Here is a 22206-nt window from a genome sequence, read left to right as displayed (position 1 = left end):
CTCCCCCACTTCACCGTCCACCCTGCTGGTTTTTATTACCTTAAAATGAGGAGTTTGGACCAAGTGTCCCCTCATCATTCTTCGTACAGTCTGGGCTCAGCAGCTCATAGGCTGTAGCTTCAGTGTAGGGAGAGTGCAAATCAGGAAAGGGGGGATCCTGGGAGGGACACAGCGGCCTGGATGGGGTCAGGGGCCCCTCAGCTGGGTCTCCTGGGTTTGGAACCCGGGCAGCAGAATGAAATGATGTGGAGGGCAGGCTCTGGGTTCAAACAGACCTGAATTCAAATCCCAGCTCATTTACCAGCTGCATGGCCTTGGATAAGCCACTTAACCTCTCTGCCTCGGTTTCCTTTTTTAAAAAGTGTTTTTATTTTTGGCTGTGCTGGGTCTTTGTTGCTGCTGCTTGCAAGCTTTCTCTGATTGTGGTGCATGGGCTTCTCATCGAGCTGGCTTCTCTTGTTGCTGAGCACCAACTCTAGAGTGCAGGCTCAGTAGTTGTGGCTCACAGGCTTAGTCTCCCTGCGGCAAGTGGCATCTTCCTGGACCAGGGATCGAACTCGTGTCCTCTGCATTGGCAGATAGATTCTTCACCACTGGACTACCAGAGAGGTCCCATCTTTATCTTTAAAAGAGGTATCGCAGCATCTACCTTGCAGGTTGTTGGGAGGATTAGATGGTGGGTTGAATGGAACAAGCTCTCGGTGCTGTGAGCTGCTAATGGATGGTGGCTGAGCAGGGACAGCAGAACAGGGCTGAACCCTCCACATACTGAGACCAACAAGTGCAGGGTGTCCCCTCAGGGGAGGGGGCAAGGTTACTAAACCTTCAGCAACCACATTTTCCAACTTCAGTCTGAAAGTGGGGCCTAAGAGTGGAAAAGGATATTGGAAATCAGAATTGCTCCAGAAAGCCCAGAACGTGTGGCATCATACTCCTGCCCTCTTCTTGGAGCCCTGACAAGGCTTGGGCTGGTTTTCCCATCAAGATGAAGGCTGAGGGCCCACTGTGTCACCTAGGGGAGGACTTCTCTGGAACCAGAAATGAGCAGGTAGACCTGCTTTATCCCACACCTTGTGATCAAAGCCGTGGTGTGGGGAGTCCAACGTAAGGGCCATCTCTGGGCCCTGTTCTCAAGCAGCCTCTGCCGGCTGCCTTAGATGACATCTGCAGCTCTGAGGTCAAGTTTCACTCTTAACTGGGAACATGGCATGCTCTGTTTCTTGGACAGAGGTACTGTAGGTGGACAGGAAGGTGTTGGTGTGAGTGGTCCATCAACTCCATGGACCAGAGTTGATGCTGTTGGAAGTTAACGAGCAGTGGAGCGGGTGAAGAATGTGTGTGAGTCAGTGCAGGGGCCTGCTGTGGGCTTCTCACATCCTCTGACACCTGGGGCTGCATGGGACTTGCCTGACAAGTGACTGGATGTCCTGGGATGCCAAGTCAACCAGGTGGCTGGTTCAGAGACCTTCTGCCAGGGGTCTGGCTTTGAATGCTACTCAGGAGAGCCTCATTCATTCATTCATTCATTGAGTACCAACTCTGTGCCCAGTGCCGTGCCTGGCACTGTAGCTATAGAGATGTACTAGTCATGGTTCCTGCCCATGGGGAACTCCCAGCCTGGCTCCTTGGTGAGGTGGATGCTAATTACTTTCCTTCTTGCTCGCTCTTCAGCCCAGATTAAGACTTGCTTCTGCCTCTTCCTCCATGTTCGCCCCAGAGAGCTGTCCAGTGCCTGGGCCTGGCAGTGTCTCCTAGCCCAGCCCCACCCCGCCCCCAATGGCACCTCTGAGACTCCACCCTTGGGAAGGCCCACCCGGGCCCTCTTTCTCCACGTCCTGAGGATGCATCCCCGCCAGCGGGAGGCACTGGCAACGGCTTCGTGTTCTCTTCCTTTTCAATTCTCTTCTTCCACGGTCTCTGTTCTTCCTCTACGCTCTTCTTCTTTCCTCCTCTGCCCTCTACCCTCCAGCCCCACCCCCACCCGGGTCCTGGACTGTGCTCCTCATCTGGATCCCCGGGCTTCCAGGAAAGCAGAGCCCGCTGGGCTCATTCCTACGGCAAGTGGGCAAATGCCCTCAGCACAGCCTGTGCTTCTCTAGGCATCTGCTGCGGGAAGCATCTTCCCTTTCTCCCTCTCTTTCTTTCTGCCCTGTCTCTGCCTCTGGCTTTCCTCCTTCACTGAGCTTCCTCCTCCTTGGACCTCTGAGTCCAGGCCTCCTTGCCTGCCTCCCTTCTCCACCCTTCCTCCTGCCTTTGCTCCAGCCTCCCTTCTCTAGCCGAGGGAAGGGTACCACCCTGGTCTCTGGGGAGAGCCTGTGGGCCCACGGGCTGACCCGGGGGGCACTGCCTCCCTGTCCCCCACCAGTGATGCCACTGTCCTCTCCCTGCCCCTGTGACTTCCCACCCTGTTCCCCACAAGTGTCTTTGTGCTTCTCCGCCATTCATCCCGACTGCTGCCTTTCCCACTCCCTGTCACCTTCCTTCTCCTTTGGGGGGTCTCCTCAAGCCTTTGGCAGCCTCATGCCTCCATCACCCTGGTTTGCTTTTCTGCCCTTCTGGCACCTTCTGTCTCTTCCCCATCCCACCCCCCTTCCCTCTCCCCTTCTCCTTCCCAGTCTCCCCGCCACCTCTTCCAGGAGCAGCCTTCCTTTCACCTTTCTTTCCTCCCTCCCCTTTCTGTGGCTGCCTCTGTAACCTGTCTTATCACCAGGGCCTGAGTATATGAAAAAAAATAAATAAATAAAAAGGTCAGTGAGTGGAGGGAGCAGCAATAACCCCTAAAACAGTACTATCAGTGGAACATGATTGATCAATTGAATTCCATAGCGGCTGAAAAATGTGGGATTAAGTAGTGTATTATACGCACAATGAGTTGAGGCATGATGTTCATTTCAAGTTCATTTCGCCGGCCTCTGCCACCAGATCAGGCAATCAATAGGGGCAGCAGATATCATATATCACCTCTCTGCGGGCTGGGGAGAGAGCACCATAATCTCTCGCAAATTTAGAGTGACAGATTTGTCAAGATCTGAAGGGCCCCTGAATAAATGAAGGAAAAGAGACTCCTCCAGCCAGTGACCTAAGGACAAAGCTTCAGTTTAGCCCCTACATACACACACACACATACACACACACACACACACGGGCTGAGCCAAGCCACACACAGGCATATACACAAATCTACAGAGAGGCATAGTATGAGTCTCACTGCACATAGCACACACCTATGCATATAGCATGTGAGGCTGTGTTCACAGACAAATGCACGTGACTCCCCAGGACCCATTGGTGACCCTGGAGTAACCACACACAAAGACACTCACTGTCTCCCTGTGCCCTGACAGAAAGGCTTCCCACAAAGGTAGGACTCCAGCAACAGAGGATTAGACACAATGAAACATGCAAATATTGATAGCTCCAAGGGATGGCCTTAGGATGATGGCACGTCCTTGAAAGAGAAGAGGCACAGGAGAAACATAGGGATGTGGGCTCACGCTCCCTGTGCAGTCATACCCGTACACACACACCTGTTCAGAAAGGTTCTTGTGTGTATATGTGTACAAATGCATGCATATACACAGAAGATACACAAAAGGGGAAAATAAATACATCACCATCTAACTCAGATAGAGAGAAGCACACACTCCCTCTAAGACAGAAAAGCATTCCAGAGGCTTACACAGAAAAAACACAACAAGTTTTGTGGCCTTAGGAACATAGGGAACATAGAAATATCATTCATGCTGTCCCTGTGTCTGTCTGTCCACCTCAGACATCATCCTGGTCTCCATTTCTCTGTCTTTCACACACACACACACACACACACACACACACACACACACACACATACACAACACACTTTCTTTGCTTTCCCACCCCCTCCAGGATGGAGTGAAGACAGGAAGTCCCATTAGGAAAGCAGATCCCCTTGCTACATCTGGGAGACCAGCAAGAGACGATGGTTGCAGGTTGAGGTTAATCAATATGTAATATTTTCTATGGTCTCCTGAATGATACTGTATGGTGTTACTGTATATAATGCAATATTGATTATATCATATTGTATAATCACCTATAAACTGATATATATAACAGTCCCAGAGGAACACCCTGGGCCCTCCAGCATGGCTGGCCCCAGGCCCCGGACTCCCCAGCTGGTTTCAGGGTGAGGGAAGCAAAGGAGAGGCCAAGCGGTGGCTGCAAGGACCCAGCTTTGGGCCCGGGGAGTGGCGGGGCAGGGGTTCGGGGAATGCGGGCAGAGCAGGTGCTTGGCCCACTGTGCACTCTGAAAACCCCCGTGGGTCAGATGGAGAGGGCAGGGCCAGGGAGGCAGGGGTAGCCGAGTGGTGGGAGGCGCCGGGAGTGGGCGCTCTGTGGTGCTGTCCTGGTATTTCAGACCTGGGGTGGGTCTCAGCTCTCTGTGGAGATGGCAGGAGGAACCAAATGGCCAAGGAGCAGGCCTCTGACAGAGTTTAGCCAGAGCCCAGGTCAAGGACAGAAGCTGAGAGGGGGTTTTCAGAGCACAGCAGCATCTGCAAGGACCCGGGCTTCAGTCTCTGCCTGAGTCGCATTTCCTGGCTCCCTGCCACCTGCCTTCCTCCTGCTCCAGTCTCAGGCCTGGCCCAACGTAAGAAGAGCGCCTCTGCTGGGCCCCGAGTCCCTCCTCCCTCGGTGGTGAAGTTAATTACTTCACCCAGTCTCTGTGTTACACTCAGCCTCGGAGATTTGATGATTTTCCACCCTTGGAGTCAGTGGAACTGAAATTCATCTCAGAGCCAAGTTCAATTCTCCACAGGCTCAGTAATGCTGGCCTGAGACAACCAGCTCCTCCTCCCAGGCTGACCAAGGGCTGAGGCACAGGAGGGGTTTAGGGGAGACAGGTCCTGAGGAGACAGTGCCCAGGAGCCCCTCTGGCTCCCCCACCTCTGCCTAGTCCTTCCCACCCCCACCCCCAGCTGTGACAACTTCCCTTTGTCTTCCCAGGTTGTTCTGGGGCGCTGGCTCCCTCAGTCAGGACTCTGACGCATGGCCAGCCCCTGGGTCAGCCCCTCAAGCCTCAAAACTGGGCATAGGAGTCCTAGAAGCGGTGCAGAGCCCCGGGGGCCCAGCCAAGTGCCCACCCCTTTGCCCACTGCTTTGCTCTGTGCCTCTGCTCACCTGCGCTCACGCCCCGAGTGTCCCTGTGTCCTCCAGATGTGTCCGAGGGCTCAGTCCCCAATGGAGACTCCCAGAGTGGCGTGGACAGTTTGCGGAAGCACTTGCGGGCCGACACCTTTACCCAGCAGCAGCTGGAAGCTTTGGATCGGGTCTTTGAGCGTCCTTCCTACCCTGACGTCTTCCAGGCATCAGAGCACATCAAATCAGAGCAGGTGAGGAAGGAGCTCTCCATTTGGAGAAGAGAGAGGGACTGGGCAGAGCAAGGCTTCTGGAGCATGCTCGCAGGTCGGCCAGGTGCACACCCAGCATCACATGTGCTGCCTGTAGGTGTGCCGTGTGTGCGCCCTGTAAGCACCCTCACACGAGGACATTATGACAAAGCTGGGAAAATCATCATGGTATGTGGCAGTTAGAAGGCGGGAGTTCTGGGTGCAAGCATCGCCGTAGGCGAGTCTTACCCCCTCTCAGTTTCAGCCCCATCCTCAGGTTCCCTGTCTCTAGACAGAAAACCTGACAGGTCGCTTCCAGCCCTGCATTCCAGCCCTGCTCCTGGCATAGGGGTTCAGGAACACCCCTTGCCTAAATGCCCCTAGAGTCCTACAGAAAGTCTGAGGAAGCCTGGATGCTATTCTTGCCCCAGGAGGTGTCAGGAAGAGAGCCCAGTGCCTGCCTCCTACTCCCTCACCCGGCTGTCCATCATGACCCCAGACAGGCTGACAGCCCACCCCTCAGACCCAGTACTTCCCACAGATGCAGAACAACCCAGAACACCCCAGAACACCCCAGCACAATACACAAAACACATCTCCTAACTCCTGACATTTACCCGTGTGCATGTGTTCACAGACGATCCACCACCCACCTGCTCCCTCCCCACCCCTTCCCCCACGGCCCATCAGCCAGTTGCTGTGCCCTCCCCAAGATCACCAAGTCAGCACCCCTCCTTGCCCGCTTTCACCCAGAAGATAGGATAGCCCCCCGCCCCCTGCCGCGAGTACATGCTCCGACACGGGAGCACACACACATTCTCCCCACACTATGGCCCGGGCCAGGCCCACAGCGAGCACAACACAGCCTGCCATGTTTGCACACTCAGCACACACCCTCACGCAATGCACACGCACAGCCCCACAGACTCTGCACAGCACAGTTCTACTTGGGACTCCAACAGCTCTCAGCCATTCGCCTTTCTCCCCGCCCGTCCTTTTATCCCATAAGCTGTTTGTCTTCATAAAACAAAAATCAAAAGTCTTTTTAAGGTGCCCTGAGCCATAAACCAACAAAGGAGGAGCCGGCCGAGGCGGGCGGCTTGGTGCACCCTCCCCGAGTCCCCGGCTGTATTACAATGAATAACCTTTATTTACTTTCATTAGACTATTAAACACCAGCACAGTCATTTTTCCCCCTGAAACTCGGAGCAGGGCCCATAAAGCAAATCCGAAGCCTAATTGAGTTCATTTTAATTTCTCTCCGATCACAGCGAATTACTCTGGTGATAAATCAGGGGGCAGCTTCACCCCCAGTAGAAGGCCTAATTTGCAGCTAATTACAAAACTGATTTCTACAGGAAGATCAATACGAGAAGGAATTGGAAATGACGAGGCAATCCTGTCCAGCCAAGGAGGGGAGGGGGTCCTCTGGGGGGGGCCAGGAAGCGGAAGAGAAAAAAACGGACCCGAAAGCGCAGAAAATCAGTTTTAATTTAACGTAATATTAATCAGAGCAACTTTTCCTGCTTTGTGCGGGCTCCTGGTCGGCCCAGCTCTGGGGTCTGGCTTGGCGGTAGCTGCAATAAAAAGGCAATTACCGGAGTGTTTCAGGCAGGACACCCTTTCAGAGTCAATGACTGGCCCCCTCCCACCCTTCTGTTAGCCATGTGGACTCTCCCCCTCCCCAATTTCATACCCCAGTGCACAGGCAGAGAGTGAGGGGCCCGTGAGGCTGTCTTTGTTTGTTTTTTAAAAAGGGGCGCCAGCACCCGATCAGCGACTCAGCAGTGCCAGGCTGGAGGCCCCACTAGGCCCTTCCCCCCAGCTCCTGCCTCTGCCATCACATCAGGGTTCATCTCCCCTCCCTGAGATGCCCTACCCTCAGGCACCTGAAAATAGCCCTGGCCTCTTACCAGGGGGTTTCCCACTGCTACCCCTCGCCCTTGGGGGCTTCTTAAGCAGGAGAGGCTACAGAGAGGTCAAGGGTGCTTGGATACCCACCAAGAATGGATGGGCTGCCCCTCAACTTCCCAGAGTCAGGTCTGCCTCCCCCCCACACACAACTCTGCATCATCCCTTGAGCCCACCCCTCCCACCCTCCCCGCCCTCTGCCTGGCCAGCTCCTTCCACCCCATCTGGGAGGGCTCCCCGTCCCTCCTCCCCATCTGCACACCGAGGCCTCTCTCCGCATGTGTGCGTCAATAGCGAGCTGTCTCTTTTCTCTCTCCTCCCAGGGGAATGAGTACTCCCTCCCAGCCCTGACCCCTGGGCTTGATGAAGTCAAGTCGAGTCTATCTGCATCCACCAACCCCGAGCTGGGCAGCAACGTGTCAGGCACGCAGACATACCCTGTTGTGACCGGTAAGGGGGCTTCCAGGAGGGTGGGGAAACTGCTTTCAGTGGGGGCGCCTCAGCCTATGCCATCTGGGGCCCAGTGTGACAAGTGGGCTCCCTGCCATGATCTCTGTAGAAAGAGCGAGTCTCCAAAAGCCAGGGCACTTCCTCAACAGATGTGTACAGATGTGGGAGAAAACACCATGGGCAGGCTCTCTGTGTGCTGCAGCCTGGAGAGGTCAAAGCCAGGAGGGGTTAGAGCTGGCTCTGCCCATCCTTTTGCCTCTTTCTGTGCCTTTTTTCCTTGCCTCTACCAAGGTGGTGAGAATTATGAGCCTCTCGCTAGGATGTGCATGGGAGAAGGAGGGTAAATAAGCTAGACCAGCAAGAATGGAGCCTGAGTGCCCATTCAGTGTTGAGCCTCCACACTCCCGTGTCCCCAAGTCTCCTGGAGGACCTGTGTCCCTCTCCTCTGGGCGGCCCGGGAGTGCCAAAATTGTGGCTTTGGGCTTCAGGGCATGGCATCCGGTTCTGTGGTAATAGATAAGCTCAATTAGTTCAGCCCTTCTCCAGCTTCTCAGAGACATCACTGAGACCAAGGCTTGGTTTCAAGGCCAGACAGGGTCCCGTCCCTCCATGCAGGGGGCAGGGCACCTAATCCAGGTGGATGAAGAGCAGCAGAGGCAGCTAGAGGGGAAGAAGGCTGAGGTGCGGCGCAGTGGAGGGCCCAGCTGATGACACTCCTGGCCTCCGAGCTGCGGGCTGGCACTGCAGAAAAGGGTTTCCGGGCCAGGAAAGTGCCCAAGTGGGAGAGACACACATCGAGGTGTTATTAAAATTCACCTAATTATTCTGGAGACAATAAAGCCAATGTGCCGTTTGCTCCTTGGGAGAGAGAATGACTGAGAAGGGTCTCGGTGGGGATTGGGAGACGCTGAGGCATCACTTGCCGAGCAAGGCGAGCGGAGGTGGCATGGGGACCTGGCAGCCCCGCTGTAAGCAGCCAGCAGCAGAGATAGGGAGCGGGCTTGGCCCCACTGGAGGACAGGTTCCAACTTGGAGCTGTTCTGAACGCGCCTCAGGTCTGAGACAGGCTGCAAGCGGCCACCATCCTCCACCTGGGGGCTTGGGAGATCCCTGTTGCTTGCTGTTCCATATTCTCCCTAAGGGGTGTCCCAGTCCCACTGTTCCTGGCCTGGAGAGAGTTGAGCTCTGGACAGGCTTTTGGGCGTGACAACCAAAATCTGGGTCAGGACACAGCACAGGACCCACTGGCCCTCAGCAGGAGACAGTCCATCATCCAGTACAGAAGCTCTCTGAGCTGTGGGCGTTCCAACCCAAGGAAGAGTGATGGCCTAGGATGGGTCACGTTTCTTCTGATCTGCTGAGAGTTAGAGTGGCCACTTCTCAAAGGTGGCCCACCCTAAGGCAGCAGCAAATCAGAGCCCAGGAGCCTTCTCTAACCCCAGCTATGCTTCCCTGGGCCCAGGGCCACCATCCAGAAGGTAGAGGCTTCCTGGAGTGGAGAGAAGGCTCTCTGGGGCAGGGTTCCTACAGCAGAACTCAGGCTGGTGCAGAAAAGTGCCTCCACCTTGAGCATCCCCCCGCCCCCCTCCCCCCCATGGCCCTGGAACGGTCCCAGCTCAGCCTGGGAACATCTCCGGCTGATCCATCTGGATCCAAGTGTGAGAAAAGTTCATTTCAGACCCAGCTTGACATTCCCAGGTGGCAAGTTAGCACTAACATCTCAATCTGTATGCGACATTTCAATCAAGCGAGGAGTAACAAAAGCAGAACCATTAACATTCGGAGCTGTTCACCAGTGGTAATGACGGGGAAACTCGCTCAGAAACTGGAAATTACCAAAAAGAGAGAAGTGTGTAGAGAAGTGGGGGAGGGGCGATGGGAGGAGGTAAGGGGCAGGGAATGATTTTTCTACACTTAGGCCAAGATCCAAGGTTTGGATTAATGGTGCCATTACCCAAGAAAGGGCTACAGATTATGCTCATTCTTAAAATGTTTTTGCTGGCAATTAAATGGCTGCAGTTATTGATCTTTGTTGATTTTATGTCCTCCTAATTTGCATAATCTATTAAAGATGAATGATTCATGATGTGTTTATTATGGGGACGAACAGAATTTGCTGGAGGTACTGTCAAGGTGAGAAACAGGGCAGTGCCCAGAGGTTTCCTGGACCATCTCAGGAGTTGGGTCCACCAGGTTGGCCTTTAGGCCAGGAGTTTGTAGGTAGTAGTGAGCAGTGATGTAAAGAGAGCGGACATCAGAGAGGTAGATTTCAGGTGAGTTTTCTAGAAGGATGTTGGTATCTAGAACTGGGTTCCAAGCACAGCTTGGATACAGGAATGGCTTTTGGTGTATTTGAAAAAATTCCTCCCTAAGATTCTTTATGATTTTATTTGGTTGGAGAGTATGAAGGGCTTTGGTGGGGGCGGAAAGGGCTGGAGCTTTCCAGCAGGTGATTCTGGCCAGGTGTGTGCTCTGGGTGAGAGAGGGCATCCTGTGGCCACAGTCTGGCTTGAATGTGCTCAGGTGTTTGAGGAGCCCTCTTCACCTCCCATATCCTAAACTAAATCCCCAGCTCCTCTTCCTCCCAGGGGACAGGCAGCTGAGGCTGTAAACCTCTGCAAGTGAGTCCTAAGGAAACAGCTCAGGAAGCCCTAGCCCAACCCGACAAGCCAACCTTATTGATATTCCTGCCACCTCCTGGCACTAGAGGCTGATTTCAAACTTCACCAGCCACTTGATGCAGCTGTTCCACAAGGTCAGGACTGAGAAGCAAGAGGAACCTGGACTATTGTTTGGAGGGGAGAGTGGAGCCCAGTGGGCCAGGACACAGCTAATCACATTGCAAGCAAGGGTGGCTGCTGGAGGCTGGGGCTTGGCCCAAATGCCTCCCCTCCCCACCTTCCATCATGGAACCAGAGAGGGAGACGGATTTTTCTGGGTAGTGTTTGCAAGTTCTGCCGAGATTTTAATTTCACTGCATCACAACTCAGCAAGCTGCCAAGTCAAGCTGGTTATTTAAATTTATCACCCACTTTCCCTTCCGCCGCTGGGCCGCTCCAGCTCAGCAGCATCTCTTCTCTCCAGCCCACTGCTCTAGGCTGCTGGTCTGGAACAGAGCCGAGTCTCTCCTAAGTGATAAGGAAAAGGGGGCCAACAGGATGAGAGAGTGGGTGGGAGGCACTCTAGCCCCAGGCTTCCTCAGGTTGCCTGGCTGTGGCAACCCTCTACCACCTTCTTACCCTTTCAAAGGACCTCAGAGCAGGGCTGCCATCAACCCCTCAGTGGTCCCAAGGGCCTTTGAGTCAGGGCCTTTTCAGTAGGGACTCTGGTTCTGACTGTGTGCTGATGCCTCCAAGTCTCCCATCGCTGGTAGAAAAGAGCCTCTCTTTCCCATGCCCTCCTCACTGTGACTCCTCTTGTGTGCCTGGCCAGGTCTGCAGCTGCAGAAGAGTGTGAAGGGACCTTGGCAGTGATGTTGATCTGCGAGAGTAAGATGAATACTAGTTTCAGGATTCCCAAAGTCACTTGGAGATGCTTCTGAGCATTTAGAGAGTCCCTTTGCCGGGTGAAGATCCACCCTGATAATGAGAGCAGGTTCCCTGCACGGGAGCGCCAGTGGAGCAAGGTGGTGTGGGGGAGTCAGGGCTTGTGCAGCGGTTCTCCATGCTCACTCTATAACCCGAGGGATACACTGGGCCCAGAGCTGCTGCCCTGAGTGAGTGAGCTTCACAGCCTCTGGGGAGGCTCACTGCTCAGCACTAGGGGGCTTTATGCAAGTAAAGTTCTCCCCACCCTCTTTTAAGTCCCAGGAGGTAACAGATGAATGAGATAGACGTCCAGAAACAAGGCAGGCTAAACTCACCAAAACACAGCTGGATAAATAACAATGAGAGTTGCTAATACACAACCAAACCTCACCCTCTGGTATCAGAAACAGAGGGAGATTCAAACCCAGAGCAAAGTGTGAGAGGCCACACTGGAGGCAGACCCTAACTGGAGGAGGCTGGGGTTGTAACACACCAGGCAGAAAACATGATCTTGGGTCCCAGAGAAGCAGCAGCTAGAACTGAGTATTCCCCTGAATAAATCAGGAACAAAGCAGGACAACACTGTCTATGAAAGGGAAACCACAGAGTCATCCCAGGGCCCATGGAAACAAGTGAGGGCAAAGTAATGTCTCTACAAGAAGTGGAGACCCCAAGCCTAACCCGGAGTCCAAATTTACACCATGGGGATGTGGCAGGAACTCCCAGCTAAGAACTTACATACAAGTTTGTCCAGGATAGTAACCCACTCAGAAACCCCAGCAGGACAAGGGCAAATCTTCTTTGCAGAGACATTGTACAATCCAGAGGACATGGGACTCCCACAGAAACAAGTCCACCACTAAAGATGAGCTCGCTACAACAAATAACAGACCTCATATGAATATACAGACTATTATGAGGGAGAGTTAGTAGAAGCAATAAGCAGAACAATTAATACCCCCCAAGAATTAGAGATAATAACAATCCAGAACAATCCAAAAGCAGCTATATAGTAAGCGTGTTTAAAATTCTAAAAATTATTTCTAAAAGTATGGGTGGGTGTGCTTAGTAACTCAGTTGTGTCCAACTCTTGCGACCCCATGGACTGCAGCCCGCCAGGCTCCTCTGTCCATGGGGATTCTCCAGGCAAGAATACTGGAGTGGGTTGTCATTTATTCCTCCATCTAAAAGTATGTTTTGTGTTAATCACAGATCTTGATCTCACATCCCCTTCCTCACCACTGCTCAGCAACTAGGCAGGTAATAGTGACCTTAAAAAGGCAGAGAAGACACCTAGATCGTGTTCTCTGGGGACTCGGGGGCATGGAAAGAGAGGACCCCCAGGCACCCCTGAAAGTAGAGCCTGTCGCCTTCTTATCCAAGCTCCCATACTGCTAAGTCTCAGCAGAGAATCTTCCCTTTCGGAAAAATGTCTGAACGTTGGACAGCTGTAGCAGGGACGGTCCATTCCTCCTTATGGGGAAATTTCTAAAAAGCCTTGTTAGCTTCCCCATCCTGGTGGGGATAAGCTGGTTTTATTCAAGAGCTCAGGGAAATTTCTCTTGATGCCTAGAGACTGCAGCTCTGCAGGAACCTGTAGCTGAGATCTGGGAGGAGATGTGGATGCTGCCTAAGCAGGAAATACCACCACGGCAGGGGAGGGAGCAGAAGATGGGGTTCTTCTGGAAGCTGGTAAATCTGAGCAGAGGTGGAGGAAACCAGTAAGGCAAAGTTCAAAGAAAATCAGGGGCTGGCCCCTGGGGCCTAGAGAGAGTTGTGTGGGCTCAGCTTCTGAGAAAAGGTTGCAGACTGTTAGAAGTTCAGCCTCCTTACCCACAGCTGGGATGGTGAGCAAAAGTGGCCTTTTAGCAGATAGAGGTGTGGACCCTGGGAAACCCTCCTCTTGCTCCAGGAGTCCTGAGGACCTCTAGGAAATGCCTCTTTCCTGTAGTTAACAACCCCCTTCCAATGCGACTGCATTTCCCTCCATAAAACAAACAGCTTAGCCCTTGGCCAGCCCCTTGGGGGAGGAGAGGGCAATAAAGGCTGAGAAATGTTTCTGAAGGAGGCTGGGAGTCTCCTAGCCTTGTCTGTCAGCTCAAAGCCCCTGATTAGCTAGAGGAATTTAGGGCACAGACATCAGAGTTTCTCTCCAACCTTGAAAGGAGAGGGCTAGGGCAACTTCAGACACATAGCATGTCATAGAGCCCACTGCTATGGCGGCTGGATGAAGCCAAGAGGGCTTCTCCTCAGCTGAGAAGGCCCACTGATAAGAGGCTAGCCTCCTCCAAACATCCCTGAGGCCTCCAGACACATCCCCAAGGACCACCAGCCCCCAGACATCAACTCTGATTTAATTATGGGGGCATTTCCATAGCAATGAGACATTGACAGATAACGTGGGTGCTGTGGGTCTGCAGCCTAGGGAGTCATTGGATCAGGGCTCCTTCCCTTCCTCCTTCATCCAGTCCACCTCTAGAGGGAAAAGATATTTTAAATAAAAGTCATTAATTTACTCTAGGACTGAGAGAGTCAGGTCAAATTTGAACACAATAAAAGCTATACCACCCTAATCTCCAGCCCCAATTCTACACCCATGACTGTGCTCACCAGCTATCCCAGCAGTGATGGGCTGCCCTCTCCAGCAGGGTGCCTTGGACAAAAGCACCCAGGGCTGCTAATGGAGCCACTGAGGGAAGGGAGGCATGGGGAAGAGGAAGAAGTTATAAAGGGCTCTCTGGCATCTTAGCAAAGATGTATTTCTATGGGCTTCTAAGTTGAGCTCAAATTTGGCCCATTACCTTGGACTTCTCCTCTTGACTCGTCCCTTCATCTCCTCCTTCCATCCATGAGACCCAAAGGCTGAGCATGCCAAATGGACTGTATTTGGCCCTCCACAGCATGGTCTCACTGATTTATTTAGAGATCAAGGAGAGAGGACAGTTTGAATCTAAATCAAAATATTTTTGAGGAAGCAACAATCTTTATTTCAAACGCACGTAGTAGCCAACTACAAAAAAAAGAAAAAAGTGTTGCCTAGTAGAAAACTTCCCTGGGACCTTCTGGGTGGTCCAGTGGTTTAAGACCCCATGCTTCTAGTGCAGGGGGCGAGAGTTTGGGCTCTGGTCAGGAAACTAGGGTCCTTCTGTATGCTGCATGACCTAGCCAAACAAAGAGAGAGAGAAAAAACACTGTTTTCATGGTTAGCTGGGTTATAGGGAACCTTTCTGCTGCTGTAGATATTTAGAGACGCTTGAAGTGTCCCAAAGGAGAGTTCTCCAAAGGTGGGAAGAGGGACCCCCCAGCACTAAACCTATTTATTCCATTATTCGGTACTAAGAAGAAAAGGTTGGCTAAGTAAAAGTGAAGTCAGTCAACCCAGCCTTTCCTGAAGGACCAGAAACCCTAAATAGTGGTGTCCCAGTGAATGTTATAGGTATGTATTGGCACCAAGGACTCAGAAATGTCCCTGGTGGTCTCGGAGTCACCTAAGTAAGAGGCCATTTCCCCTATAGAGCCAGTCACCCCAACAAGGTGACAGGTAGGTCCCCACCCCAGGGTAATCAGAACCCTTCCTTCCCAGGTTCTGAGCTGTAACCTCGGGACAAACAAACCAGCACCTTTTCAGCCCTGAGCTTTGGGAGGCAAGCCCTGCCACTGTTGTTACTTCGGAGAAGGCTTTGCACACCTTCAGCCTGAAATCCTCCCCTCTCCTCCTCCAGTCGGTGGAGTGCGGGAGCCGCTGGGGAGGGAGGAAATCTTGCAGTAGGCTCAGAGAGCAGCCTAATGCTCTGGCAGCTTAAGTGGCCGTTTTCCTTGGGATTAGGGTCTCACTTACACAGAGTGCCTGAAAAACACTGTGCTTTCAGGAAGGATTAGAGCTGACAATTCAGCGCTCTCAGAGAACAAAATAAAGCCAGAGAGGAACTGGGAGACCTGGAGCATCGAGAGACTGCAAACAGGCTTAACCTCTGCCCACCCAGCACGAGGGGCCGAGAGCCCATCAGCGAGCCTAGGCCCAGCCTCCAGAGTGCCAGCGCCTAAAGACTCCATTCTTCACTTGCGACTTGCTAGTGGAGCCAGAGAAGGTAGTAGCCTGGGGAAGTGAAGGAGGAGAGGACAGGGAAGTTGTCCCCTCTCTCTGAGCCTCACTTTCCTCCTCTGTAGAATGAGGGACTTAGACTAGAGGATAGTGAATTTCCCTTTCAGTCCTTTGAGAATGCGATTCTTGCCCGCACTCCCTGTCCTCCCAGGACCCTAAGGCTGCAGCTCCATCCATGGTCCAGATGAGCTATAGGAGCACCTCTTGTGGGGCCCTGGGCCAGCAGGCTAGCGTGGCCCAGTCAGGGGCTGTGTGCTGGAAGAAGGGCAGTAACAGCACGACTGACTGTGTCCAGCAGGTTGGCTGTCAAGGTGCAGGCCTCATTCTCCCTACATAGCTGTGAGTGGCATCTCTGCCCAGGACACCCCAGGGAACAGAGGTCCAGCTGTGGGTGGGAAGCCAGATTGGCTGGGAGAGCAACCGCCCTGAGCTGCAGAAACAGCCCCCTCTGCTGGAGCCCAGGGCAGGCCAACCTCCGGATGAGGAGCTACGGGGCCAAGGCAGAGCCTGGGGCTGGGTGCCCTCACACAGGCACCTCTGACCCCCAGGAGAAACCTTCTGGAGAATCTGGAAACCTGGGAAATCAAGAACAAAATGAAATAGGTAGAAATTTCTTCCCCTCTCCTATTAAAACATATTTTACAGATTTAAAGTTGTTGCTTTGGTGTGTTCTATATAACTGGGATTGGTCCTAAAGTGATCATAATTGATGCAGTAAATGTAAATGTACAGTATATTTAGACAGTAATTACAAATTTAATAACTGTGTATTCTTGAAAGTATTATAAACGCTTGTGTCGAACGCAGGCACAGACTGCCAACCTTGAAGCAATCTAATGTCTTCATTTTCACTACCATATGAGAAGCAGACAAAACTTGAGGTTAGGATAGTAAAACAAGAGTTATGTTTTCTCCCCTTAGGGTCCTCCGTAGTGTCAAGTGGATAGCAAAAGTGCTCATTTTCAGAGAAAGATGCTGAGGGAAGGCATCTCTAAGCTCATTGAATATAACTTTCACTGTATAAATCTGTGTCTAATAAGTCTTGTTGTCTTGCCATCACTAAATGGAAGCATCTGTGCTGCTTTGGTGGCTTCCTTTTTATTATTTCCTTGGTCTTCTGGATGCTGACATTTGTCTTACTTGAGATAAGCCTTCCTGTCTCTTCACATGTTATTCTACTGTTCTTTGTATGATCTGGTTTATCGCTACCATTCAAATAGTTTCAAACAAACCAGTGTCTTTCTTACTAACCAGTGTCTTTGGTCTTTTTTTTTTAATAAACACTGCCTACTAATCTTTGAGTCATGAATACTTTTGAGAACATGATAAAAAGCCATCTAAATATGGCATAAGTATAGCTGTGACATCTTATATATAGCTTTATATGGCCTCCCTAAAGCACATCAGTGATACCCTACAGGATCGGTGATCCCCAGTTTAAAACACTTGCTGTAGAAAATGGAAGAACTTGAAATATGCAAGAAACAAGAAGTGATGCAATGTTCTATTGTAGGAAGGATTTGCTTAGCATAATCCCAGATTACTTTCCTGGACCAAATACCTATTTTCTGGGTCTACAGTAGTTGAGAATGTCATCCTAGAACCCATTTCCAAGGATACTGCTTGTTCTGTAGTCCAGGTTCTGTCATCTATGAGCTGTGAAATCTTGAACACAATACTTATCCCCTCTGAGGTTCAGTTTCTCATCTATAAAATGTGGATTTAAAAAACCAGATCAACACCATAGGTTAATATTGGGATTAAAATAGAAAATATTTAGGACAATGCCTAGCATAATTAGTAGGTGCTCAGTGAATGCTAGCTAGTCTAGGTGCAAGTAGAGACACAGCTCTGCCCTTGGATCTTAGAGCTGACAACGTAGCATAAATTAACCAGGGACTGAAATTTTCTTAATAAAGCCTCACTTTGCTTTTCTCTGTACTTGTAAGAGGAACTGCAGTTAGTTTCTCCCAAACAGTTGATTTGATCTGGCCCATTTGGTAAGGAGTGTCTGACAAAAGTGCACTGTCTGATTCAGATGTAGTGATTGCTGTAGAAATTGGCTTTAGAATCTTCAGGGACTTCTGCAGTTGAACTGAGAAGACATCCTCATCAAGTACAGTGCTTCTAACACTTCTGGGTACTTTAGATTCTCAACTACTCCTGTTTCTGGAAGAGCTTCTTTGTTTTTCAGAAAACTCTCAAAGGAGATTAATACCCAACCCCATGGAGTTTTACTGCAGACTTTCAGTGTCAATATTTTGTTCTTTGTGTCCTGTTTTTCTTGCCTTATCCTAATAACAGTGGTGACAATATGAGATTCTGCTTGTCAGAGGACTTCTTTTTCCTTTTCTTTGGTGCATTTGAGGAGGATCTGGCTTCATGTTATCATTGAAAGGCAGTGTGGTACAGACAGAGCTTCACGCTTTGTCATTTACCAGCTCTGCAGCAATAGGAAAGTCACAATGCTTCTCTGTGCCCCCATTTTCTTAACTTTAAAACAAGGAAGTGAGACCCAACATCTCAAAGGCTCTTCCATCTTTAAAACTTTGTCATCTTAGGAAACAATTATCCAAAGAGAAATGCCCATCCTCTTATAATATGTGGGGGTTTATTCATGTGTGATGCTTAGCACTGCTTTCATGTCCGTGGCATCATCAGAGAGCAAAGCAAATGCTTGACTGCTTCCTAAGTCTGTCAAATAATACATATTTTATAGCCACGTATTCTTCTCGGAAGCTGTTTCCTCCTCTTTCTGCACTTCCGCCTGTTTGTTTGAAGAAGGTGGTTATGCTGTCATACCGTTTTAGAGTCCGTCTCCACTCCCGCTTGTCCATTCATCTGTAGTAATGCAAGGCCCCGTCCTCTGCTGATTCTTCCTTGCACAGATTCCATTACCCATTCATATTCACTCACTGAAAGAAGCTTGCTCACAGAATGCTGCTGGGCAAACGGTATGATGGTCTTAGTAATTTGAAAACTTCCTGCAGTATGTGTTTTCCATTATTGACAGTGGTGTTCCAGAAGGATATATGGCTCTGGCAAGAGTTTGGTCAATTTGCTCCTGCTCTTCAGGTGTCACCTGTGTGCTAATGAAGCCATTGAGAGTACTTTGTATGCAGTGGCTTATACCTTTGTTGGCTCAGGGGTCCTGAACAGGCACTTCTTGGTGGTGATACTGATGTTACAGAATCCAGGAGAGGAGAAGCACAGCTGTGTGCAGAACATCAGGAAGCTTTCTATGCTTTTTCCTCATCGTGGGTCTCTTATCTCACACTTCGAAAATATTTGAATAGCACTTCCCAGATTCAGTTTTTTAAAAATAGTATTTAGAAATGTGTCTCTCAATCAACAGTTCTGTGGCTGGAAGCTGGATCATTTGCAAGAGAAAAATCCAGTGGAAATAAACATTGCATAGAGGTGCCTCCAGGTAGCTGGAAACACCTTTCTGGTTATCCCACATTTCCTCTTCTCTCCTGAAGCTAGGTAAGGTATTGTGTGACACAACCTTAGAGTACAAGGAATTTGTGTGTAACAAGCTGTGAGAACCATGCAGCTGAAAATCAAATTTCAAATGCATTTAAATTCCTGTTTATTGAGAAGAAGCATCCTTTTCCTGGCTGTTTTGTGGCCATTAGGGTTGGAAGACCAAGAACTGGTCTTCCATATTCTTGTAATTCAAAACCTCTGAAAGTGAACGTGAAGTCGCTCAGTCCTCTCTGCCTCTTTGCGACCTCATGAACTGTAGCCTAGCAGGCTCCTCCGTCAATGGAGTTTTTCCAGGCAAGAGTACTGGAGCAGGTTGCCATTTCCTTCTCCAGGGGATCTTCCCGACTCAGGGATTGAACCCCGGGTCTCCTGCATTGTAGGCAGATGCTTTTACCATCTGAGCCACAAAAGCCTCTACATCCTCCCTAACTCTCCTCTATCTTGGGACTCTTTTGACCACAAAATGCCATATCACTAATCTCCCTAGGAATTGATAGATGTTGCTGACTTGTCTACTTCTGGTCCTCTCCACTGAGAGACAGTCAAGGAGGGTCATACATTTAGTTGACAATAGAAGTCAATGAAAGAAAACCCACAACAAAGCAAATATAGATTCTTCTATCTCTCTGGGAGTCCAAAGTGATCTCTGTTTGACAGTCCTACTCTTCAGTTTTGAAATGTAAGAGATTAGCTATGTTAGATAGGTAGAAAGCCTGTCATTCCATGGCATGATAAAGCTGACTCACAACATATGAGTCTCTCATTTTCATCATCCTACATAAATCTTTCATCATCTTATAAAAATTCATAATCCATTATTTAAACTATTTGTACAGAAAAAGCAGATTTAAAATTTACATTTTGCTCAGCTTTTCCTGTCCAAAGGACACCAACGTATATGAAACAGAAAACAATATAACCCACCTGGAATTAAGTCCATTAATTAAGTCTATTAAATCCAATAGACTGGTAGAGAATTAATCAGTAAATTTTTATTGAGCATCTACCATATTTTCAACTGCAAGATAGAGCAGAAGACAGGGTTTCATTATGATCTGTTTGAGGAAGCAAACAATAGGGCTGATGCTTTGTGAACTATAGTGACTGGTAAAACATGGAGGACAGAAATTATAGAAAAGTTCAGAAGAGAGAAAACTTCTCTGATAGGTAGAACAGTAGGGGTTTTAAGGCTTGAGCTGGAAGGAGAGGGAAATGATAGTAAGAAGAAAATAACATGGCAAAAGCAGAGATTTCGCAGCACCCAAGCCAGTGATAGCAGTCAAACGAAACCAGGAGGGGTGAGAATCAGAGCTGAGAGAGCTGAGTGGGAAGAGTACCAGAGAGGCTTTGAAAGCCTGGTAGGCTTTAGACTGCCAGAGAGACGCTCCAACTATAGACTACAGAGAATCTGCAGTGGTTTTGCAAGGGAAGTGATGTGATGAAAGCAATGTTTCATGAGGGCTAACCAAGCAGCCACACGTGGGATGGACTGAAGAAGAATGTGGAGGCAGGGAACACAAATGCAGGGAATGGAAACAGGATGGATGTAATAGACATTGCTAAGGAAAACTGATGGCACTTAGTGACTGACTTCATATGGCGAGGGGGTGGGAGCTATGTCAAGAACAGCTCCAGAGGTTTTGGTCTGATGGTCTTCAAATGGGTCAGTAGAACTGACTGTGGGGAAGACGATCACTTTTTTTCCTGTCAGGTTTGAGGTTACAGTGGGACAGCTAATGAAGAGGTTCACAGGCAGCTGGGAATGCAAAGGCCTGACCTGTGTCTTTGTCTATTTAAGGAAGGATGAATCACTCAGATGTGTTAAGGTAGCAGTGAGGAAACTCACACATTTCAGGGAAGTTGGGGGTGAGGTCAACTTTAAGGGGAGAGTGTCAAGGAGAGAGAGAGAAGCGCTTTGGAATAGCCATCAGGAGGATGAGGTCTAGTGCCATCAATGAGAAGAAAGTGGGCCAGAGATGCATAGTTCTGTGATTTCTTCCAGCCACACCTCTTCCCAGGGTTGGACAGAGGCACTGGAGTGGGAGAGTGGCACTGGCTGAAGAGGAGACTAAGGGGAATATGGAGAGGAGAGATGGGACCTGGGACCCAGGAGACCATGAATGAGTCTCTAGGGCATGAAAGTATGGGAGTGGGCAAATTATTGTTAGAGACTGGAGCATGCTAAATTGCAAAGGAGGCAGTGACTGCTTATGGCAGTGGAGGGGGTCTGCAAGGAAGGAAAGCCATTCAGGAACAGCTGTGTTCCAGAGATGTCTGTGGTCCATGGGTATCTCCCTCCGACTGGCATGCTTCGCCTTCACTCCTGGACAATAGGAAAGCCCTTCCTCCCACTCTCCAGACTCTTAGCAACAGACACCTCCAGGGACAGAAGTCTAGCAGCTAGTGGGCAAAGCAGATTTTGCTCATTGATACTTGGTCTAATCTTCTTGTACTGCTGGCTCAAAGCTCCTGATTTGCTTCAGAGATGGTTTTCTATCACTTAAATGTCAAAAACACTAACAGGAAAATAGCCCACTGGCCAGCCCCTGCTCTTCACACCCGCCAGGCCCAGCACCTGCAGCTTCACTTGGAGAGGACAGGGAATAACCATGTGCACCAGAGAGGGAAGAGCTGAGCAAGATGATAGAGGTTGTTTTTCCTACTGGAGAGATACAACTGAGTATCTCACTGGGAAGGAGGAGTAAAGCCAGGTCATCTCCCTCCCTTCTCCAACTGGGCTTGAGCTAGAAAGAGACACAAGCAAAGGCAAACACACATACATGCACTCCTGCTGCTGCTGCTGCTAAGTCGCTTCAGTCACGTCCGACTCTGTGACCCCATAGACGGCAGCCCACCAGGCTCCCCTGTCCCTGAGATTCTCCAGGCAAGAGTACTGGCATGGGTTGCTATTGCCTTCTCCAACACACATGCACAGAAACACACAAAGAGCTACACTGAGCAAGGTACATACACACAGCTGATCATGGGACATTCAGGTGACAAGCTAGATACACGTAAGGGCTCACCTGGACCTTCTCATTCAGCTCTGCTCCCACGTGTCTGCACTCAATGCTTCTTTTCCACAGAGTACCCTGGTGTGAGCAGAGGCAGGCCCCTCTCTTCCAGGCCTCACCCCTTCCCCTTTTGTGTTTTTCCAGGTCGTGACATGGCGAGCACCACTCTGCCTGGTTACCCCCCTCACGTGCCCCCCACTGGCCAGGGAAGCTACCCCACCTCCACCCTGGCAGGAATGGTGCCTGGTATGTGACCGAGCTGCAGCTGCCTGACTTAGGTGGGGGTAGCTGAACTGTGGGTGAACTGCTGCATGGTCTGTAGTCTGAGACTGGGGGTGGGGGGAGAC

At 50.5% G+C, this 22206-nt stretch overlaps 1 protein-coding gene across 5 annotated transcripts in view; it reads left to right on the top strand.

Moving 5' to 3' along the window:
* The window catches only part of PAX2 (paired box 2), a 90056-nt gene that overhangs the window by 62742 nt on the left and 5108 nt on the right, over positions 1 to 22206 (top strand). For all 5 annotated transcript variants that reach the window (XM_018041683.1, XM_018041680.1, XM_018041684.1 and 2 more), the window contains 3 exons: positions 5194 to 5369; positions 7601 to 7727; positions 22004 to 22105. In XM_018041683.1, the coding sequence (XP_017897172.1) occupies positions 5194 to 5369; positions 7601 to 7727; positions 22004 to 22105 (405 nt within the window). The remainder of the gene's footprint in view (positions 1 to 5193; positions 5370 to 7600; positions 7728 to 22003; positions 22106 to 22206) is intronic.

Source organism: Capra hircus, chromosome 26, assembly GCF_001704415.2.
Source record: "Capra hircus breed San Clemente chromosome 26, ASM170441v1, whole genome shotgun sequence".
Lineage (NCBI taxonomy): Eukaryota > Metazoa > Chordata > Mammalia > Artiodactyla > Bovidae > Capra > Capra hircus.
The sequence above is the reverse complement of the archived record's forward strand: the minus strand, read 5'-3'. Positions and strand labels throughout refer to the sequence as shown.